General features: G+C 27.6%; 1 protein-coding gene across 1 annotated transcript in view; it reads left to right on the plus strand.

The window, feature by feature from the left end:
• The first annotated feature begins 2336 nt into the window (after positions 1–2336).
• LOC139427202 (dynein axonemal heavy chain 5-like) overlaps positions 2337–19892 on the plus strand; it is a 28467-nt gene continuing 10911 nt past the window's right edge. Inside the window, exons 1-13 of the mRNA XM_071188104.1 lie at positions 2337–2462; positions 3540–3671; positions 4829–4910; positions 5274–5398; positions 6886–7078; positions 8684–8835; positions 10026–10202; positions 10426–10539; positions 11302–11409; positions 14992–15298; positions 16784–16920; positions 17927–18155; positions 18675–18853. Coding sequence (XP_071044205.1) covers positions 2337–2462; positions 3540–3671; positions 4829–4910; positions 5274–5398; positions 6886–7078; positions 8684–8835; positions 10026–10202; positions 10426–10539; positions 11302–11409; positions 14992–15298; positions 16784–16920; positions 17927–18155; positions 18675–18853 — 2061 coding nt within the window. The remainder of the gene's footprint in view (positions 2463–3539; positions 3672–4828; positions 4911–5273; positions 5399–6885; positions 7079–8683; positions 8836–10025; positions 10203–10425; positions 10540–11301; positions 11410–14991; positions 15299–16783; positions 16921–17926; positions 18156–18674; positions 18854–19892) is intronic.

Below are 19892 nucleotides of genomic sequence, written 5' to 3' on the forward strand. Positions count from 1 at the left end.
TGTTTCTCTTTTCTATTTTTTTTTCTTAAATAAAAGTTAATGTTGTAAAATTATTAAGTTTCTAAAATTATTAATTGTCAACTTCTTTAAATTATCCAGTATAATATTACCTTGCGCACATCCATTTTCGGGCCCATCCTTGGTAACTAAGAAATCAAACGCACTCCAGTACGGCAGTAAGAACACACTATAAAACAAAACTCCTCTATTTACGCTTTTACCTCAATTTGCGCCTCTGTTTTCATATTTAGTGATCTGGCAATCTTATTACGAAAATATTATAAATCATTATAGAAAAATTTCAGTTTCATGTTAGTTCATCTGAATTCGCTACTCGCTTTATAGATTTTGTTTTATATTTTATTCTGTTTTTTTCTTTATATTTTATTTTCTGTTTTAACGTGATATTTTTACTTAATGTGTTCTATTTTGTTTGTTGTAAATTTTTTGTGAATTTTTTTCGGTCTTCCCTCACACAATTGTATTGATATATTTAGCTTTGGCTATATTGATACAATATTAGAAAGCACTCCTATTTGCGGATTTAATCGTGTGAGCTGATGAAAAGTTTATATGTTTTATTTTCCGCATTTTTTATGAATTTTTTCTTCCTTTTTTCGAAATTTGCTTTTTTCCGGAATTTTATTATTTTATAAAATTTTTCTTGGCGAACAGAATTCGTAAGTAGAAAAAAATGTGAAGTAACCTGTAGAAAAATTGCCTACTCTCTTTTGTATAATACCGGAACTCGCCATTACGCGCCACGTGATAAACAGATTGCTCTTTCAAAATTAAAAATTGATTCCAAAATTATTTATTGTATCAACTCTGTTTAAATTTCTGATTATATTAAGGTAAAATTTAAATCTAATAATTCTGCTCGGTTACTATTGCAACTTTATTCATAAATTTATTTTCTTTCTTTTAATTCTTATATAATTTTAGGTAACTATAAAAGCTCTTTAAATGCATTTCGATTAAGAGATTAAATAGCAATAGTTCGAAAATTTAGTTCCAAAAATTGCTTTAGAATTTTGTATACTTTTTTTGGCTTTATTGGAATTGTACTCTAATATTTTTCTCAGTCATAAATAAAATTTATTAAAGTACATGTAACTAATAACATCAAATACAATTAATTTAATGTTTAATAATTCTTAAACAGTAAATAAACATCTCTATCATAGAATGTCCCATCATAAAATATCGTGCAGTTATTTTATAATATAATTAAAAACAACACTTTTCATTGTAAGTCTTCATCTTTAAATGATAATGAAACAGAAAATAGTATTAAAAAGGGATGATAAATTAAAATTATTGATAACTAACGTTAAATAGAGAATAAATAAGTAATTCGAGGATAAATAACGTAATAACTTTAATTAACTTAAAGCTTATGTCAGCCATTTTTTTTAATATTTACACTGAAAAAAAAAATATATGATTAAAACTACCAAAATATATTAAAATTTACCGTGTTCCTGGCTTTAAAGGAATATCAAAAAAAAAAAAAAAAAAAAAGAACCTCAGTATTTTTTACTTAAGTAGCTTTGATAATAATTTTGGTAAAATTCACAAAAAATATGGCTTTAAAATGTGTGATAAAATTTGATAAACGTAGTAAAATTCAATAATTTTATCATGATACCTTAGAGAATGGTATTGAAACTTTTATTATGTTAAATTTATTTCTTAGTTTAGTATTTTTAACTATAATGGTAATAAGAACTATAACTTTGAAAACCGGATTTTTCCAGTAAAGCGTTATCCAGTAAACGGAAATCTTACCCAATGTATGTTTATAACATTAATATTATTATTATTATAATTATTATACTACATTTAACATATATTAAGGTTTTTAAAAGCAGGATTATGCTACTTTTTCCCAGTAATATCATAATAATTCAGTACGGTTCACCAAGTGATCTTTCAAGAATTTTTCTTTCCGTGTAGGATTATATGTGAGTCTTCTGTATAATAATGATCAAAACTGCGCGACGACAATTATCCCTTCATGTTCTACAGAGAATTAAGAAGAAATACCTCGATCAATTACAGATTATTTTCAAAAAGTTTTTGAAACAAAAATGCTTATAATATCTTCTTACTTGCAATCAAAAAGTCCTCCAACTTTTCCACCTTACCGTTGCTAAGATAACTAATACAATCAATAAAAGGTATCTCAGCAACCAGTATTGCTTCAAATATACTATGACTTACTCTACAAGAAGTCAGGGATTATACAGTTTTATTCCAAAGCGTTTTTCTGCTGCTTAAAGGATAAATCAAATCTATTTTGTCGAAAAAATACCACAAATCTTTTGGGAAAGATGAACTTTGAGGGCAGGTGGCCCTTTAAAGCGACGGGAGTATCATGGGGTGCCATGCAAGGTTTAAATAAGGCAAAAGGCAAGTTTCTCAATGTTGGAGGTGACGATTATATGAAGAATTTAAAGGTACTGTTTGTCAAAGATTTTTTTTTCGAAAGTAAAAAGCACATTCTGTATTAATAAATACACAATGATTGTTAGAAATGCTTCAAAATATATATTAAAAATATAGTACAAAAAATATTAAGACATATTTGAGCATTTTATTTTGTATTTTTTTCAAAATATATGTTTGATAATCGTTTGGCGCAGATGGGACACCGGTGTCCAAATTTGGCATTTATTTAACGCTCTAATTACAAGCAAAATATGTTTTGGTGTTTTTTAAATTATATAAAACAATCTAATTGTTGCTAAAAAAATTGTTAGATTATCAGAATCATGCTGAATTATTTAGATTATATATTGAATTAAAATATGAAATTCGAAAAAAGTAGTTAAAATTTTTTTTTTCCATTCATATTCAAAACCTATCAATAATTGTTCTTCTACATTAAAGAAATTTCAGTGATGGATACTTGTTTCGGCCAGATCAAAATATCAGCAAATTTAAAAAAAAAAGATTGTTTGGAACTAAGTAATGTTTGGAAGATTTCACCTTTAGCATCAAACAAGACACCGGTGTTTCGTGCTGTATTTCATAATTCAGAAACATTAAAATGTAATATTTCCTCCCTATTTTGAGTTAAGTTATTTAAAAATAATGAAAAAAAGTATAAAATAAATATGTTTGATAGGAATTCCGCTTCAAAGGGTTACAGAAAAAAAACGAATGAAAATATTTTTATGTGTCATTTTGATTACAATAATTTACAATAATTTTACCCTGTAATGTAGTCACAAATTGTTTAAATTACTTCTTAAAAGTTTCTCTGGAACTACATTTATAATTAGCATATTACATGACACATGTTAATATGTTATGTAATATATATAGTAATAATTATTAGCATATAACATATAATTAACATACAAAAATAATTTTTCAAACTTACATATTATTTAAATAAAATATGATTATAGTGATTGCTAGAAAAAGTTTTGCTTCTTAAAATTCGCTAACACCAGATTCATTATGAAACATTTTAATTTTTATAGATTATTCAGTGTAATCTATTCTTAATTAGTATGAAATCTTTTCAGAAAAAAAGCAAAAAATCAGTAGTGAAAACATTGCATTTGGACAGTCGTTATGAATACATGACTTCTTTAGTATGTCACTGTAGTGGAATATCGAAGGAAGAACTTACAGAAGAAAATGATCAACAAAATAAAGTAAGTATCAATTTACATTCATAATGCGATCTTAATTTATTCTGACCAGATATCTCGCTTTACAGAAATTTCAATCAGTTGTAATTTTTATCTTATTAATATGAATCATTAACATAACAGGGGAGATGTTTTGAAAGAGAAAACTTTCAGAAAGTTGACTAATGAATTAAATAAATGGGACTAATGCGGTTTTAAGATATTGTGACGAGATATCTCGTTTTACTGAAATTTAAGGGTGACAAGGGTGACGTAATGTTTAAATTATTAATATAAATCTGTTAAAATCCGGGAAATGCCTGCGAAACACAGCTTTCAGAATGCAGAATTATCAATTAAACGACATTAGCATAATTAGCAACTTAAAATTATTCGAACTTTTCGTTTTTTTTACTATAGTATGGAACTCATTGCTGTTATTATTATTTTTTTCCTTTAAGGATTTTTTGTATATCTGCATATTTTACACATAAAAATATAAAATATAATTATAATGAAATTATGAATGAAAATATAATGTTGAAATTATTATTTCATTAAACAATAAAGATAAGAAATAAAAACAAAAATAATAAATGTCCTTTTTAAATAGTAGAAATGATTTGATTCTGATGATTAGAAAAATCAATTTAAATAAAAAAGGTGGAAATAGAAATGCTCGGTTTCACTGCGCGCTTGTTAGAAAACAGAGAATCAATGCTTGTCCACAGAGGGCGTTGCTATCTATAAAACAACAAATCAATTTTTTCAAAATTTCCGACTGATGCAGGATCCACTTGATGGTGTTTGAGGACAAAATTAACAGAGGCTTATGAAAAAATTTCAGTTGGAATGTACTGACAAGCAACAGAAATCATTGTTTTATAGTTTTTCTAGTTAACAGTGCCATCTGTTGACAATATTTCGAACTAGTTTTGAAACTTGGCGGGAATAAATAGTTGATTTCTAAAGCGGATGCATGAAATCGTATATTTTTACCTACTTATCTTCTTTAAATTTATTTTTCAAATCAACGAACATTTTGTTTTGGTATCCGGAATGTAGGAAAAGTATTCTGCATTTTGTAATAGTCGAAATTATTAAGATTAAGTAGAAAATAATGAAAAAAACCATGATAGCAAACATCCTTAATTAATTATATGTTAAATCCTTTTTTCCAGGTTGATGTTGCCAATAGCTTCTTTACAAATCACAAAGTGAGACGATTATTGTATTTAAGTGTCAGTTCTTTCCTCGAAGCAGGTAAAATTTGATGTTTCATTCACTGCTCTGGTATTTATAATATTTATGCATAACTAGTACTTTAAACATAAAATTATGGTTATTTTTTTTATAAAATCATAAATAAAGAGAGACATTCAGTCAATTGAATCTTTAGATTTCAATTTGCAATTAACTTTAAAACTAGAAATAGATAACAAGTTTATAACAATATTTGAAATTACTGAATTTTTTTTTATAATTTAATTTGAAGTTATTCTGACAAGCTTAACAATATTTTACTTGCAGTACTATAGTTTTAGAATATAAGTTTTATCATTTTAATTGCGAAAAAGTAAGATTTTTTTCCCTGGATATACATTTTTTTTAAATTTTATTTTTCAGGATCAAGATTAAATCCAAATACAGTGTTTTTGCATAATGGTGAACCGTTTACCCTTAGTGGATTTTGTGCTCTGTTCTTCAAAGATATCTCTAACGAGCCATTACCACAAAATATCATTAACTGTGTAAGTAAATACTATAATTTGAAAGCATGCAGTTTCAAAGTATATAGTTTTTTATTTATGAAATAATTCAAGTGAATGTTTAATTCAAGTTACTTAAAGCTGATATTTTTATTATTCCTATGTGATTTTAGCGCTATATTCTTCAAAAATATTTTTAATGAGCCATTACCGTAAAACATCATTAAATATGTAAGTAAATATTGTAATATGAAAGTATTTAATTTTAAAGTACATAATTGTTTATTTATAAAAATGAATGATTGTATAACTCAAGTTCCTTAAAAAGTGGTATTTTTTCTATTTTGAGCAGTTTTTGCACTCTAATCTTCAAAAATATTTTTAATGAATTATTATCACAAAATATCAGCAGCAAATTATATTAATACCATATATTTACTTACTTTCATATTAGAGTAAGTAAATACTATAATATGAAAGTACCTAATTTTAAAGTATAAAATTGTTTATTTATAAAAATGAATGATTGTATAATTCAAGTTCCTTGTAAGAGGTTTTTTCTATGCTAAGTGGTTTTTGCATCCCATTCTTCAAATAGATTTCTAATGAGCCAATTCTATGAAATATCATGAACTGTGCAAAAGAATATTTTAATATCAAATGGTTTATTCATAAAAATAGTTTAAATGATTGCATATTTCAGTTAAATTAAATACTATTGTTATTTGATAAGAAAAATGCTTAAAAGGGTTATTTTTTTCTTTTTATGCTCACAACATATATTTTAAAATTTGTTAGATGACAAATTTGTAGTTTACAGTTTATCAGTGTTCGAACTACTTATACATTTAATAGTATCTAAACTTTCAATACTTAAAAATCAACTAAATTTCAGCTTCTGACATTTGGCGTAAAATAAATAATGATAACGTTTTTATGAATAATAATAATAATGAATCCAAAAAGTCAATAAATTACAAAAAAGAAGAAAAACGATTTAATAGTGTTTACATAAATTTGTTATTGAGCAGGAAGAGAAATATTTTAAAACTCACTGGCTCTATTGTTCTTGTACTTTGATAAACGTTCTTGCGTTAATGTAATAAGTTCCCCAAAATAGCAATTCGTTTTAGGTCTTACAGAAAAGTATAAGTAATAATCTACGAATATTTTGATAGTTTTCACATTTAAAGCATTCTGTAGCATACTCATATAATTTTCATAATATTATTACTGAGTTATTGGGTTTTATGCGGTATGCAAACACATAGCATACCATTTATTCGTATTTTATAATATTAAAACGCAAAATTGAGTAACCAAAAACACAGGCAGTGCTCTCGTCTGTTTACTATACAGAATTGGAACTTTTGTTTCAAAATAATTCCTATACACTTTCATAATATTAAGTTTCAAAGTGTTTTATTGGTTCCGTGCACACAATTGAACCAAAAAAAGAAACGTATAGGCCGTTAATTTTTTTTACTCCACAGAGATTCTAAAAATTGTTAAAAAATTTATCTTTTTAGTGTGTCAGCTTTTTTACGTTATATGCCACGCCTCAATATATCTATGGAAGCTTATATCAGACATTTAAATATGTTTTCAATCCAAGATTAAGGAAGATCTGGTGTGAAAATACAAAAGACGCGGAAGTAGCGCTTCCCGCGGCTTATGAAAGCCTGCTTTACTCGCTTGAAGCTCTTGGAGACGCATTTAAAGGTAATGCTCTTTTTTTCCGAAGTTTAACAAGTTTTATCCATAAAATTGCATTTATTTCATCATTACATTGGTGCTGATTTGGTAAGTAGTGATTTGTTCACTTAATCTTTTGTCTCAAATAATCTTAAGCAGTTGTTCCAATGGTTTTACTATTTTCAGAAGCAAAAAACTTTATAAATCTTAAATAATTAATTGCATAACTTCATTTAAATGAATGGGTTAACTAATGTACAACTACAACAAAATATACAAATTCTTTAAAATTTAATTTCTCAAGAACTAACTATACAGCCAATTTTTCTCAAAGTTCGTATTTTGCCATATAAAATTACGTACTTTAAAATAAAGCAAAAAAGTGTATACCTTACAATTCAAAATTTTTTCGATTATTATTAAATAAAGTAATAAAAAATAATAAATATCTACAGAAATTCATTTTATGTATGGAAATATTTTTGCATGGATATTATTTTATAATTGTACAGAATTTTATAATTGTGAGCAGAACATTTTCGATTCTCTTAAAAAGTTTTCGAGATATTGCGAAATACGAAAAAAGTAAGGGGTTCAAATTTTTGACAGCTCCCCTGGGAAATATGGGGACCATATTTCCCAGAGTGTGGCTTTCCCCTATATTTTGGGGTTCAGAAAAAAGTGTAAAAACTGAGTTCATCAAAAAATAGTTACGTTTATTCAGAGAAAGTACATTTTTGTGTCTGATTACGTAACTTAAAATATCGTCTGCACTTATTAATTAGCATATGCGAGGTCATCCTCTCGAACCATTAAGATGGAGTCCTAGAACGTGAAGATTCAATAATTAGATCAAAAGTTCTTTAAGGTGGTCCGTTTGTTTATTTTACGCACTGTACAATTCCGCATTACGATTTTATTCTTCTCCAATACTTTAAAAAAGACCAATACTCATAAAAAAAGGTTAAAGAAACAGAATCAAATGCTATTTCTTAAATAGTTATGATCATTTCCCTTAAAACGCATTTGGAGTCGTAAACACGCATTTCGAGCTATGTCCAATTTCGTAAACACGCATTTCTAGCTATGCACATTTTCGAAAAATAGGTATGTTTATCCGGAGGAAAAAAATTTTTGTGTCTGATTTCGAAACTTAAGATATCGGCTGCACTAATTAATTAGCATATTTGAAATCACTTCCTCGAACCATTAAGATTGAGTCCTAGGACGTGAAGATCTGATCACTAGATCAAAAAGTATTCAGAGTAGTCGTTTCTTTTTCTTTCTTTCTTTTTTTTGTTTCTTTCTTTTTTTTTGCATTGTATTTTAGCTGAAAGGGGAAATCGTAAGTTTAGTTAATTTACTGTTAGAAATATAAATTGATTGTTTTTCGCATTTTTTTGTTAACACATTGAAAAAAACTTTTATAAACTTAGAATTTTTTTGTGAGGTAAATATTTTAAATATATTCCTAAAACTGAATTTATATACAGAAAAAATAAATGCTATATTTTAACTTGTTGATTGTAATTTTGCCACTTTTCAAATGATACCAATTTTTAAAATAAAAGATATGTTATTGTAATATTAAGGTCAAAATATGGTAAACGAATAAATTTTTTCTTCTGCCAGTGGCTCACCTAGGAGTGACGAGAGGTTTGACTCTGAGGGAATCAGAAGCAGCTTTAGCAGAAGTTTTAGACTGTGAAGACACGGGACCGTCCCAAGATAGTACTAAAGAAGTGGAAAATTTGATTAAGATTTGGAAAGATCAGATTGAGCAGGTGAATTTTATTCAGAACTGAAACATCTATTCTCTACCAGTATAGAAAACGTATTTACATTAACAATTCTATTTTATATGAAGAAAAATTAATAAAATTATGCATAAAACCGTGTACTGAAATTGTCAACTGGGATATTTTGATTTTTAAAACAGATTTATTTATTTTTTCGTTTTTCATCTTTAAATCATTTAATCAGTAATCAATTTAAAAATGAATTTTCAGCAACTTACATTATTTTGATTTTTAAAATAGATTTGGTTTCATTTTTCCTTTTGTTTTAGTATTATTTTTAAATCATTTTATAAGTAATCAATTTAAAAAATGAATTTTCAAATAACTTTATGAAATTTTGATGTTTTTCTTTTACCGAATTCTACTATGAAAAAGCGTTGTCCCAAAAATATATATTGAAACTAATAAAAAAAGCGCTTTTTGCATGAATAAAATGAAATTAACTTCTTTTATGAAATTAACTTCCGCATGCATTAAATAATAATTTTTAAAAACAAAGTTTTTTTCTCTACACTTTTAGACATGACAACCTCTACAGTTTTCAACAGATAGTGCAACGGAATTAGGCACAATGCAATATCTGTTGACTGCGATGTCTTTTTTAATTGATTTCAGAAGTTTTGATTGAAGTGTCTGTTTCTAAATGATGTTTAAATGCAGGTCTTGATAAATGAATAAATTAATCAGAATTCCTTAAGAGTCAGATATTATCATTTATTATCTCGATTCATGATAAAACTATAAACTTACAAAGAAACAAATTCCTTTATAGAACAGAGACGATACTAATCAATGCATGCTGTTAAATGTTTTCACGAATTGTATTAAAATTGAAGAAGTTATAGTGTCTGTGAGTATGAAAAAAGTTGTTTTAAGAAAACGTTCTTCAAAGTTTAATGAAGTAGATTTCCTCCATAAGCACATCAATGCAGAGATTGCTATAACTTGACCACTCAGGGTACCCATACTTTTTACCGTAAACTGATCCGAAAGTTTTTACAGTGTGTAATTTATTTAAATAAGACGGATACCCAAATAAACTAACACCCGCTTTCCGCCTCACCTACCATGTAATGTAATTACCAGTTACATAAAGATTTTATCCCGTAGTGGATAGACAGTATACTCTTAAATTCAATACTTTTGCTTTATTCTTTTTATTTTTTGTAATTTAGCTTTTGACTAAGAGTTCTTATCTCCGTAAAGAATCTGAGCTGCATGGACCACGGACCGAATTAGAATATTGGAAATGTCGTCGGGATTCTTTTGGTTACCTTGTCTACCAGTTTCGACAGGAAAATAACAAAAAGATACTAAGGAAAGCTTTGGAATCATCATCCGATCTACGCACGGTAAGTAATAAAAGTCATTTCTCGAACTCAATATAGAAGCAACTTTTTAAAAAGAAAAGAAATTTCGATAGCTATATCGATAACTTTTATCATATTATTTTAATTCTTTTTTGTTCCATCAATTTAGCAATTACTTTAATGTCTTAAAGTGTGTTTATGTCGGTTCTTTGTTCTAAGAATTTTTCTCTTGCTTATGCATTTTATAACTGAGTACACATTTTAGGCTTGGGATGTTCTCGAAAATCGAGTGAGAAATTCCTGGAGGGAAGCGAAAGAATGTACTGCTTTCCTTGAATGCCTTGAAAAGTATTGCCAGCCTCTTTACAGTTGCTGTCCAGTAAGTTACTGTCCTTTTTCTAAACTGAAGTTGTTGTTTTTTAGAAAACCTTTTAAACATGTTTAACTGATATTAGGAGTGGAAAGACTGGACATTACTGTATAACTAGAAAGACTAAAGATACTTTGGCCTTTCCCAGACTGCTTCTGTTTAGAACTATTAGGCATCAAAACGTTAAAATATAATCATAATAAGTTTAATAAAAACATATTATAGCCTTGTTCATCAAAATTATTTGGTATTTTATTGAATTTAGTTTTCGAAAATATTTAATTGAAGGGAGTACTGACTTTTCAGCTATACGTATACATTAGTTTCTTGGATAATTGAGTTTCCTTTTCTCTGCAATAAATAATTATAGATATGCTGAAACACTCTTTTTTTTAAATGAAACTTGGGTAGCTAATATATAGCAAAATATATCTTATACCCAAAACTATCTGGTTCTATGGGATGCCTTCCAAAATACTTTAGGGACCACTCGGGTCCCTCCCGTAATTCTAGGTATGAGATTCTATGTATACGTTTCTATAAGGCTAATAATCTAAAGGATTAAATAAGCATTTAAATTGAATACAATTATGAAAAAGTAGAAATACTCCATACTTTAAGTTATATTTCGAATTACAGAGCAGCAGAAAACGAAAGAAGTCAGATTGGCTCCATCCATTTTACCAGTGTTAATAAACAATTAAATTACTGCTAATTTATGATATTTTTTATATTTTAAAAAATTAAAAATTTATTTATTGATTGTTTCAGGATATGATAGCCAAATGTCTTCCCGGATTGATTCGAACTCTTTTCACGATAAATACCGTTTCTCATTATTATAATTCTACAGAAAGAATGACAGCTGTTCTGACTAAGGTGATTTATTACGACTTTCTTGTAAAAACTATTAAAAAATAACTTTGTAGAAATGTGTGGATCATTATTAAAAAAAGTTACTTGCAAATAGAGTAAAGTGGGTAGCTGATTGTTGAAGTGTTCGAGTAAAATTAAGACACTGAATTATTCTGAGTGCTCCGTGTCTTCTCTAATTTTTAAATCTATTAAAATTCAAATAGATTACGACGGAGAAAGAGTTAAAAATTTCAAAATAAGAATAATGTGATTTAAATAATATATAGAATAAGGTATTTTTTGCTTTTGATTAGGATGTCCAAGAATGTATCAAAGAATGAATTAATGTATCTTGAATTATTCTTCGATCTAGATACCACATGTATCTAGTTCGTAGCGTAATTCAAATACGTAGAAACTCTTCTCTTAGAACTTCGTTATGAGATCACGTGTTTGATTTAAAATAAAGGTCTTAACTCCTCTTTAGAAATATTTTGAACATTTATATTCCAGCTTTTTTTGTTGTATATTTTGATCAAGATTGCAATTGATTGAGATTTCCATTTGTTATTTACTAAATCAACGCATTTTGCCCTTTATAGTAATTTTTTTCCTTTGACAAAATTTTGAATAATTTGTCTATTTGAAAACGTTGTCGAAATAGAAATAAACCGAAAACTTATGTCTCATTATTAGGTATGTGTGGTGGGTGAAGTAGCACATCCTGCACTACAATAATTTTGTTCTAGGTTTAGGGTTTTCTAAAGTTGTAAGGATCAAAATTACCAGACTTCAATTAAGAAAACCATTTTCGACATTTCTGAATTTCTTATGAAATTGAAAAAACATAGGTAATGATTTTAGTAGAAACTGTTGAATTAAATTCAGTCCTAGTTAAATCTAAAAAGCGTTGAAGTCTGTAGTAATACCTCTTCTAGTTGGATGGCCATTCTCCCATAAATTGCACACTAAAAATTTCAGATTTAATTATTTACGAGTAAGCAAGTCCTTTAAACCTATAATATTTTGACAAATTGTTTATCGAAGGTCGGGATTACCTGGTTGGTAGGGCACTGGGCCCATGTCCAAGTGTTCGTGGGTTTGATCCCAGGCCGGCCGAAGACTCCTCGAGTAGTAAATGGTGACCGGTGCACGCTAAATCTGCCGATTTGCAAAGTCCTCCATGTTCCCATAACAAATAAATAACTCTGGGGGTACTTCAAGTCTTTCCTTGTCTTCGGGATTGGTTCAAAATTACAAGGACACGGAGTTGAGCATTAGTAGTAGTAAACTCAAAATTGGGTCAGCTGTTCAAAGACGTTATATAAGATTTGTAATGTTAATATGTTTTATAAAAATAACTTAAATTCAAATAATTTACAGAACTTAGAAAATAACAACAAGAATCAATATAAATCAATAATTTCCTATTAATAGTTACGATCCATCACTGTTTGGGTTTCGAAAAAATATAATAACCTAAGTCTACACAGAAATATAAATTAATAATACAGAAATTAAATTACGACGATAGAGTATTATCGTTTTTGATTAGAACTGAAAATAATAAACTCTTAAAAATTACTATTTATGAAAGATAAAGTCGTTTTCTTTTAAGTCTCATATTTTAATTCCGCATTTTTTTAAAAACAACAGCATATGTATTATAACAAATATATAATATCTTTTAAATATTATTATTTATTTCCTTAAATTACAAAGTTCCATAATTTTTTAAAAGTGAAACTGACATTTTTTTCTAACTTTAGTTTTTGCTCTAATTAATATAAATAAATTTTGAAACTTTAATTTTAAATTCGCGATCGCAACGAACTATAGGGGGCGTTGTTGTATGAGACGCTTACCTGCAAATTTTGTCAAGATTATATTACACATCATTATTTTAATTTCAAGATTAATGAACAAAGCCTAAATTAATTTAAATTTGATTAAAAATTTAAAATACTAAAGTTTATTAAAAGATGACAAATGATTTTTATGGAAAATTGCCTTTACGTTCGTTCTTTTTTAATTGCGATTTTTTGAATTCTTCGTGTTCAAAAACTTTTTAATCGATACAATTTTATTGGAACCAAGGCTCGAAGAAACTCAGAAATTTTACCCGTCCCCGATGACGGCTTGTTCAACAATGTACCCTCCTCCTTTGAAACTAACCCGTAGCTTCGAAATAAATAAAAATATAATTTTCTCTTATTTATTGAAAACATTTATATAAATTGCACAATGAATTAGTAGTTACTAGGATTGCAAGTACTAGGATTATATTATACAGTAATAAAGGAAATACTAGGTTACTAATAGTAACCTAGTATTTCTTTTATGAAATAGCTTATTTCTTTTATGAAATAATTTAAATGACAAAGGTCAAGTTATCTGGAAAGTCAATTTATCCGAGGGTACTGCGTTTCTTAAATGAATCAAATATGACGTTTGCCAGTTCCACAATCGAGCCAATGATTTACAGAGGTTTCTGCACAGAAATCTGAAAGGGGTTTTCCATTTATGTTTTTGTTCATAATTGCGTTTAACGCTTCTTGTTTAAGACCATTGCACAATGTGTTTTTTTGTAAGTTCATTGCTTAAAAGCCCCTTCAACCACTGCAGTANTTTTTTCAAGTTCTTCGGCCTTTTCCTTAGGGAAATTTTGTTTCTTATTTGCTGCTAAAAAATGGCGTCTGATTCAGTCAATGACTTTGATGGAACTAAATGAAAACGTGATAAATTAATGTCCGATATTTACAGGCTCCCGCTAGACGGCGTACTCGAGCGTTGCGATCGCGAATTGAAAGCGATAACTAAATTATAAATTACAAACGATTTTATTCTAAATTAGCATAGTAAGAAGAATCAGCAGACTTCATTAGGTTTATTCCACAGGCTTGTCCATTAATTTATTCCGCATAAATTTATGTCTATTTTATTAGGAAAAACCTTTAACCGCCGTATAATAGGGCAAGTCAATTGATATTTTCTGTTACTATAGTACTTGGTGTTTTGTTAGTTTGTTAATGTATTTCATACGTGGCAATTTTTTAGAATTATTTTCGCATGTTTATTAGATACTATTTTTGTTATTATTTAATAGTCTAAAATTTTTACGGATTTAATCTTAAAAGTAAGAGATTAATTTCTCAATCTCTGTTAAGATACTAACGTTGTATTACTCTTATTGTTAATGGTAATAAAAATAATTATGACTATCAAATGATTTAATAATACGTAAACAAGATTAATATTTTAATTTTGGCCGCTATCCAATTCTCGGTTATCTTAACACACGATTTAAAATCAATAATATATATTTCTATTTATTATTATTCTTATATGATGTCTTAAATATAACTTTTAAAAAGTACTTATATCGACACTTTTTATACAGATTCTTGTAATTATATAGATACTTGATATATAGTGAATAGAAGGAAAAAAAAGATGCAAGAAAAGAAGGGAATCATTCAGCCAGTCAGCCAGTAAATCGGTCAAAAGGTGTTTTAATAAATGAAAAAATTGGATTATAAATACATTAAAATTGCGTTCAAACTTGGCACAGATTTTTATTTATTTATTCATTTTTTAAACTTTTAGATTACAAACCAAATGATAAATTCTTGCAAGAGATACCTTTCTTGTAACGGCACAAGAAAAGTCTGGAATCAACAAGAAGAAATAATTAAGAAGAAAATGACAGCATGCATTCATCTCAATGAGGAATATCAAAGCTGTTTTCAGAGAATTAAAGAGGATGTAGAATCACCCCAATCCAGAGAATTTCAGTTCTGCGAAGTTTTTGTCTTTGGAAAGTTTGAAGCTTTTTGTAACAGATTGAAAAAAATTTTGAAACTGTTTGAAATCGTTCAAGTTCACGACAGCATTATCGGATATCAACAAGATGGTAAGCTGAAAGTTCGTTCATTTGTCTTATTTATTTATCTAATTTATTTTGTATGCTTCTATCTTTCTAAGTTCTATCTTTGAATAAATACTGAGGGCTTGTTATATTAAAATTTAAACAAAAATTATATAAATGCCGAGAGTCGTAAAAATAATCGACGATTTCAAAAATCAAGTAATTAAAATTAAAAGAGACGGAAATACTTAATATGGAGTGAACATGCTTAGAAAACTACAGAATTTATTTTCCTAGAGCTGATAAATTAATAATAAAATTTATTTACAGTTGAAATTTCCAAGAAAAACTAGTAAAACAATGTTCTCAAAATAATCCTCATTCGTAGCAACATGAGAAGCTGTCCGACTACAAAATTAACAGACGCACTTGCGAACATTTTAGTTTGAATGGTCTGTCATGCTTATAAGTAGCACCATCTGTTGATGAATTTTGTAAATAATTTTGAAACTTATTGAGGTAAAATATTCTGGTTTTCTAAACAGTGTGCAACAAACTGTGCATTTTTATATTCTCCCATTTTTATATAATTTTTTTTTCAAACTGTTGCTCGTTTTTAGGCCTACCGGTATGCAGATGATAATAAGAATTGGAATTGAAAATATTCGAATGAAAAATGTTTTTAAATATACCAAGTTTATTTAAATATTTTTTGATTTTCATTTTTTTTTAAAAATGCAAGGGAAATTTAAAATTGAACGCACCAAAACGTAACGGTCAGGTAAACTACTAGTTTGAGAAATTATATATAGAGGTAAAATATCAAAATGATTAATCGAAATGTTTGTCTTTATTTTCAGGAGACAAACTTTAGAAGTAGACATATACATTTAAAATGTTGTTATCTTTCGAAAATCTTAATGATCTTTTATTTAACTAGATATTGGAATACAAGTTTTTAAGTGTTGCAATAAATATAAAAAATTCTATTTTACTTGCTCAAATGCAAATACTCTACTATTACCGATTTTTGTGTGCTTTTAATCGCGTTCACATACATATTTTACTTCAACTTCCCTTTCCTTTTCTTTGTTCTAAATGGAAGATACATGGGCTCCTTTTTTGCCCGGTCTGCAAATAATTGAGTTGTTCTGAAACTGTTATTGGATATTGCTATATCAGGATATTTCTTTTGAAATTCTGCAACGATATGAGAATATGACTTCCATGAGAAATAATTACACGACTTGAATATTTGGTAAAAAAACTCCTGGGAAAGCAATATGTTTCGACCATGAACAACAAACGCTTCTCAAATGAAGTCAAAAAGCACGATATCACCGATATCAACTTGAATACATTCGAAGCAATTACCTCTGTCATCTAACAGAATTTTATCCAAGAGAATAAAATTCAATGTGTATTTTTTTCGGACAGTAACTTTAATGTGGTCGACTTTATGATGACTCTGAATTAAAAATACAACAAAAAGAAATAAAACAGTTAAGTTTTGTATCTTCCATTTACTAGTTTTGGATGAGTTGCCCTATTCTCTGGAAGATTCTATGAACAAGATGAAAGGCAAAGATTATGACTTCTTAGATAACCAAGACCTCCATTTTGATGAAGATTATGCCGATGTTATGAAAGTATCAGACGAAATATTGGTAAGTTCTATTAATTTTCGTAGAAGGGGAAAATGGAAAACTCAATTGAATTTTTGAAAGTAAAATATTAATACGAAGTTCTGATTCCCAAACGAAAATATTTCGTCATTTTATTAATAAGTTGACCGTTGTTGTAACCGTCTAAAATGGAAAACTTGAATCAAATTTCAAAAATAAAATATTAATTTAAATTTTAAATTCTAAATAAAAATATTCCGTCATTCCATAGATAAATTGAGCTTTGTTAAAATTGTCAGAAATGAAAAACTTTAATCGATTTCTCGCAAAAAAATATTAATATAGGTTTTGAATTCTAAATTAAAATATTTCGTCATTCCATGGATAAATTAAGCTTTGATGTAAGTGTCTAGAATGACAATTTTAATCAACATCCTAAAATAAAATGCTAATATAAGTTTTATACTCTAAATAAAAAATATTTCTTCGTTACGTAGGTATAATTAAGCATTGTCGTAGCCATTAAAAAGGGAAAACTTCAAAATTTCAGTTTGAAAATAAAATATTAATAAGGGTTTCGTATAATGACGTAATATTTCGTCCAGAACGTAAATATTTCGTCATTTCATAGAGTTTTTTTTTAGTGACTTAAATTTTCTTCAACTAGACATATTTTTATTATATTGCATTGATTAAATGATTATAAAAGAAAATACTCATGGAATTAATAAAAGTTACGTATATATGCATGTTTTAATTAATATTGTAGTTCAAATCATGCTTTCTACAATGATAAATATTATAAGAGATTTGGAATAATTTTTAAATGGTTATCTCTTTTTAACGTAAAGAATTTAAAGGATGAAGTGCTAAAAAAGATTGAAAATCAGCGACAAAATTTATAATGTTAGTTTTATCACATCAGCGAAACAAAAAGAAAATTAAAACTCATGCATTATGGAATCAAAACATAGCGTTTCATTCATGAGTTGTAGAGTTAATTGCTTTATAAGAAAGAATAATAATTTTAGTTAACTATCAATTTTAGAAAAGCGTTACCAGTGCATTTGATGAAGAGTTTAACTCTACAAAATCGACAATTTTATCATTGAAATTTCTGGAGAAGCTAGAATCTCTGAATCTGCCTGGAGCTAAACTAAATGACAAGTATTTTCATGTAATGAAGGAATATAGACGTGAGTTAAAAGATATTAAAGCTCTTTTCCGAAAGCAAAAGCAAGAACCACCAATTCCACGTAATTTCTCACCCGTTGCAGGTAACTATTTTTCTTCATAAGTATGAGCATTTTTAAATGAACAATTGACTGTAAAAATAATAATAATTGATTGCAAATAATAAAAGTTGATTAAATCAATCAATCAGTAAAAAATCAATCAGTTGCAAAACGAGCACCTGCCTTTAATGACAGCAACTTCACAATTACCAGACTGGAATCCATTGGTTAATGTTTGAAAAATGAAGTTTTATTCGAATTGTTTTCGTTAAATAACTGTTTTGACCGTTTAAAACTATTTAAAAAAAAAACATATTCTTTTACGAACGAAGTCCCTTTTACACTCTTTTACGAACATATTCACGTGTAACACAGGTAAGAGGTGCGATGAAATAAAAATCACAATTTTATTAAGGAAATTTTTTTTTGCTGTGATATACCGTTCAAACGTCTCCTTGATATTGTTTTATTGCGAACCGTTGTCAACGCAAAACTTTGTGCTCGCTATGTTTTGATTTAGAACCTTTTTAATAAATTAAAAAACTAATTTTTTCCATACAGGTAAAATAAATTGGTGTCGGCAACTAAGAAATCGAATAGAAAAGCCTTTGAAAACTCTAAAAGAGCGATGTCAAGTTTTAGATTCTGATTTAGGCAAGAAAATTCAACAAAAATACAAACTACTTCATGCATCACTCATGAAATATGAAACCGATTGCTACAAGCAATGGTACCAAGAGGTGAGTTAAACTTCTGCTTATGAACTGTATAACTTGAGAAAAAAACTGTTTTAACTTACAAGGGTACCTTGTTTTAACTTCCGTTAGACCATTGGTAAGACAATTGTGGGAAACAAAATCAATTGACCATCTAATGAATGTTCAAACAATACTTTTAGACACAATTATCATGAACATTTTCATTATGAATATTGCTAATAGTTTAGCGAAATAATAGACACCTTTTCTTGGCCTAAGTTACAGATCAACGAAAAGCACAAAATCAAATTCAAAGTCGATTCATACCCCTATGATGCAGGGAAACTAATGTTTGAAATGAAGAAGAATGACATTTTATTGATTTGGCATAGAGATCTAAGCTTTAAGATCACGAGAGATTTTTCTGATTTATTATGACCGCCTTTTCACATAATTCATGGAAATGCTTTTTGAAGCAAAAATTTCAAAGATCCCTTAATCATGTGCCAGATTTCTATGAATTTGTTTTTCGCTTTTATTTCGTATTAGATCATATTTGTACAGATAATCTGTTAAAAAGTCCCAAAACTTGTCGTTTTCTATGGTTTAACAGAGGTTAGAATAAACCAGTTTTAAAAAATTTTAAAAACAACATTTTTATGGTTCTGTAAGAAAAAAAGTAAAAAATAAAATTTTACGCCTAACTTGTAAGAATCGAGTTATTATTGTCTCATTTAATTTTCCTGGTATTATGTTCATTTTATGTAAAGTTTAACTAAATATGTATTGTAGGACTTTCTTATCAAATTTTTAAAGAAAACAGATTAAAATTCGGGGTCTTTTTATGTTTTTATTGTTATTCAAAGGAAGAGAATTTATTAGAAATTTTAAGAGAAAGTCTTGCAACTCATTTTAAGATAAATTTTTTATAAAATAAACATAATAGCTGGAAAATTAACTAAGCCTATATCAACTCGATTCTCATAAGTTATGCTAAAAATTTTATTTCCTACTTTTTTGTTCAAAGCCATAAAAGAAGTTCTCTTTAAAATTAATTTATTTTATATTAGGATTCGTAAAA

This window comes from Parasteatoda tepidariorum, chromosome 2, assembly GCF_043381705.1.
Source record: "Parasteatoda tepidariorum isolate YZ-2023 chromosome 2, CAS_Ptep_4.0, whole genome shotgun sequence".
Lineage (NCBI taxonomy): Eukaryota > Metazoa > Arthropoda > Arachnida > Araneae > Theridiidae > Parasteatoda > Parasteatoda tepidariorum.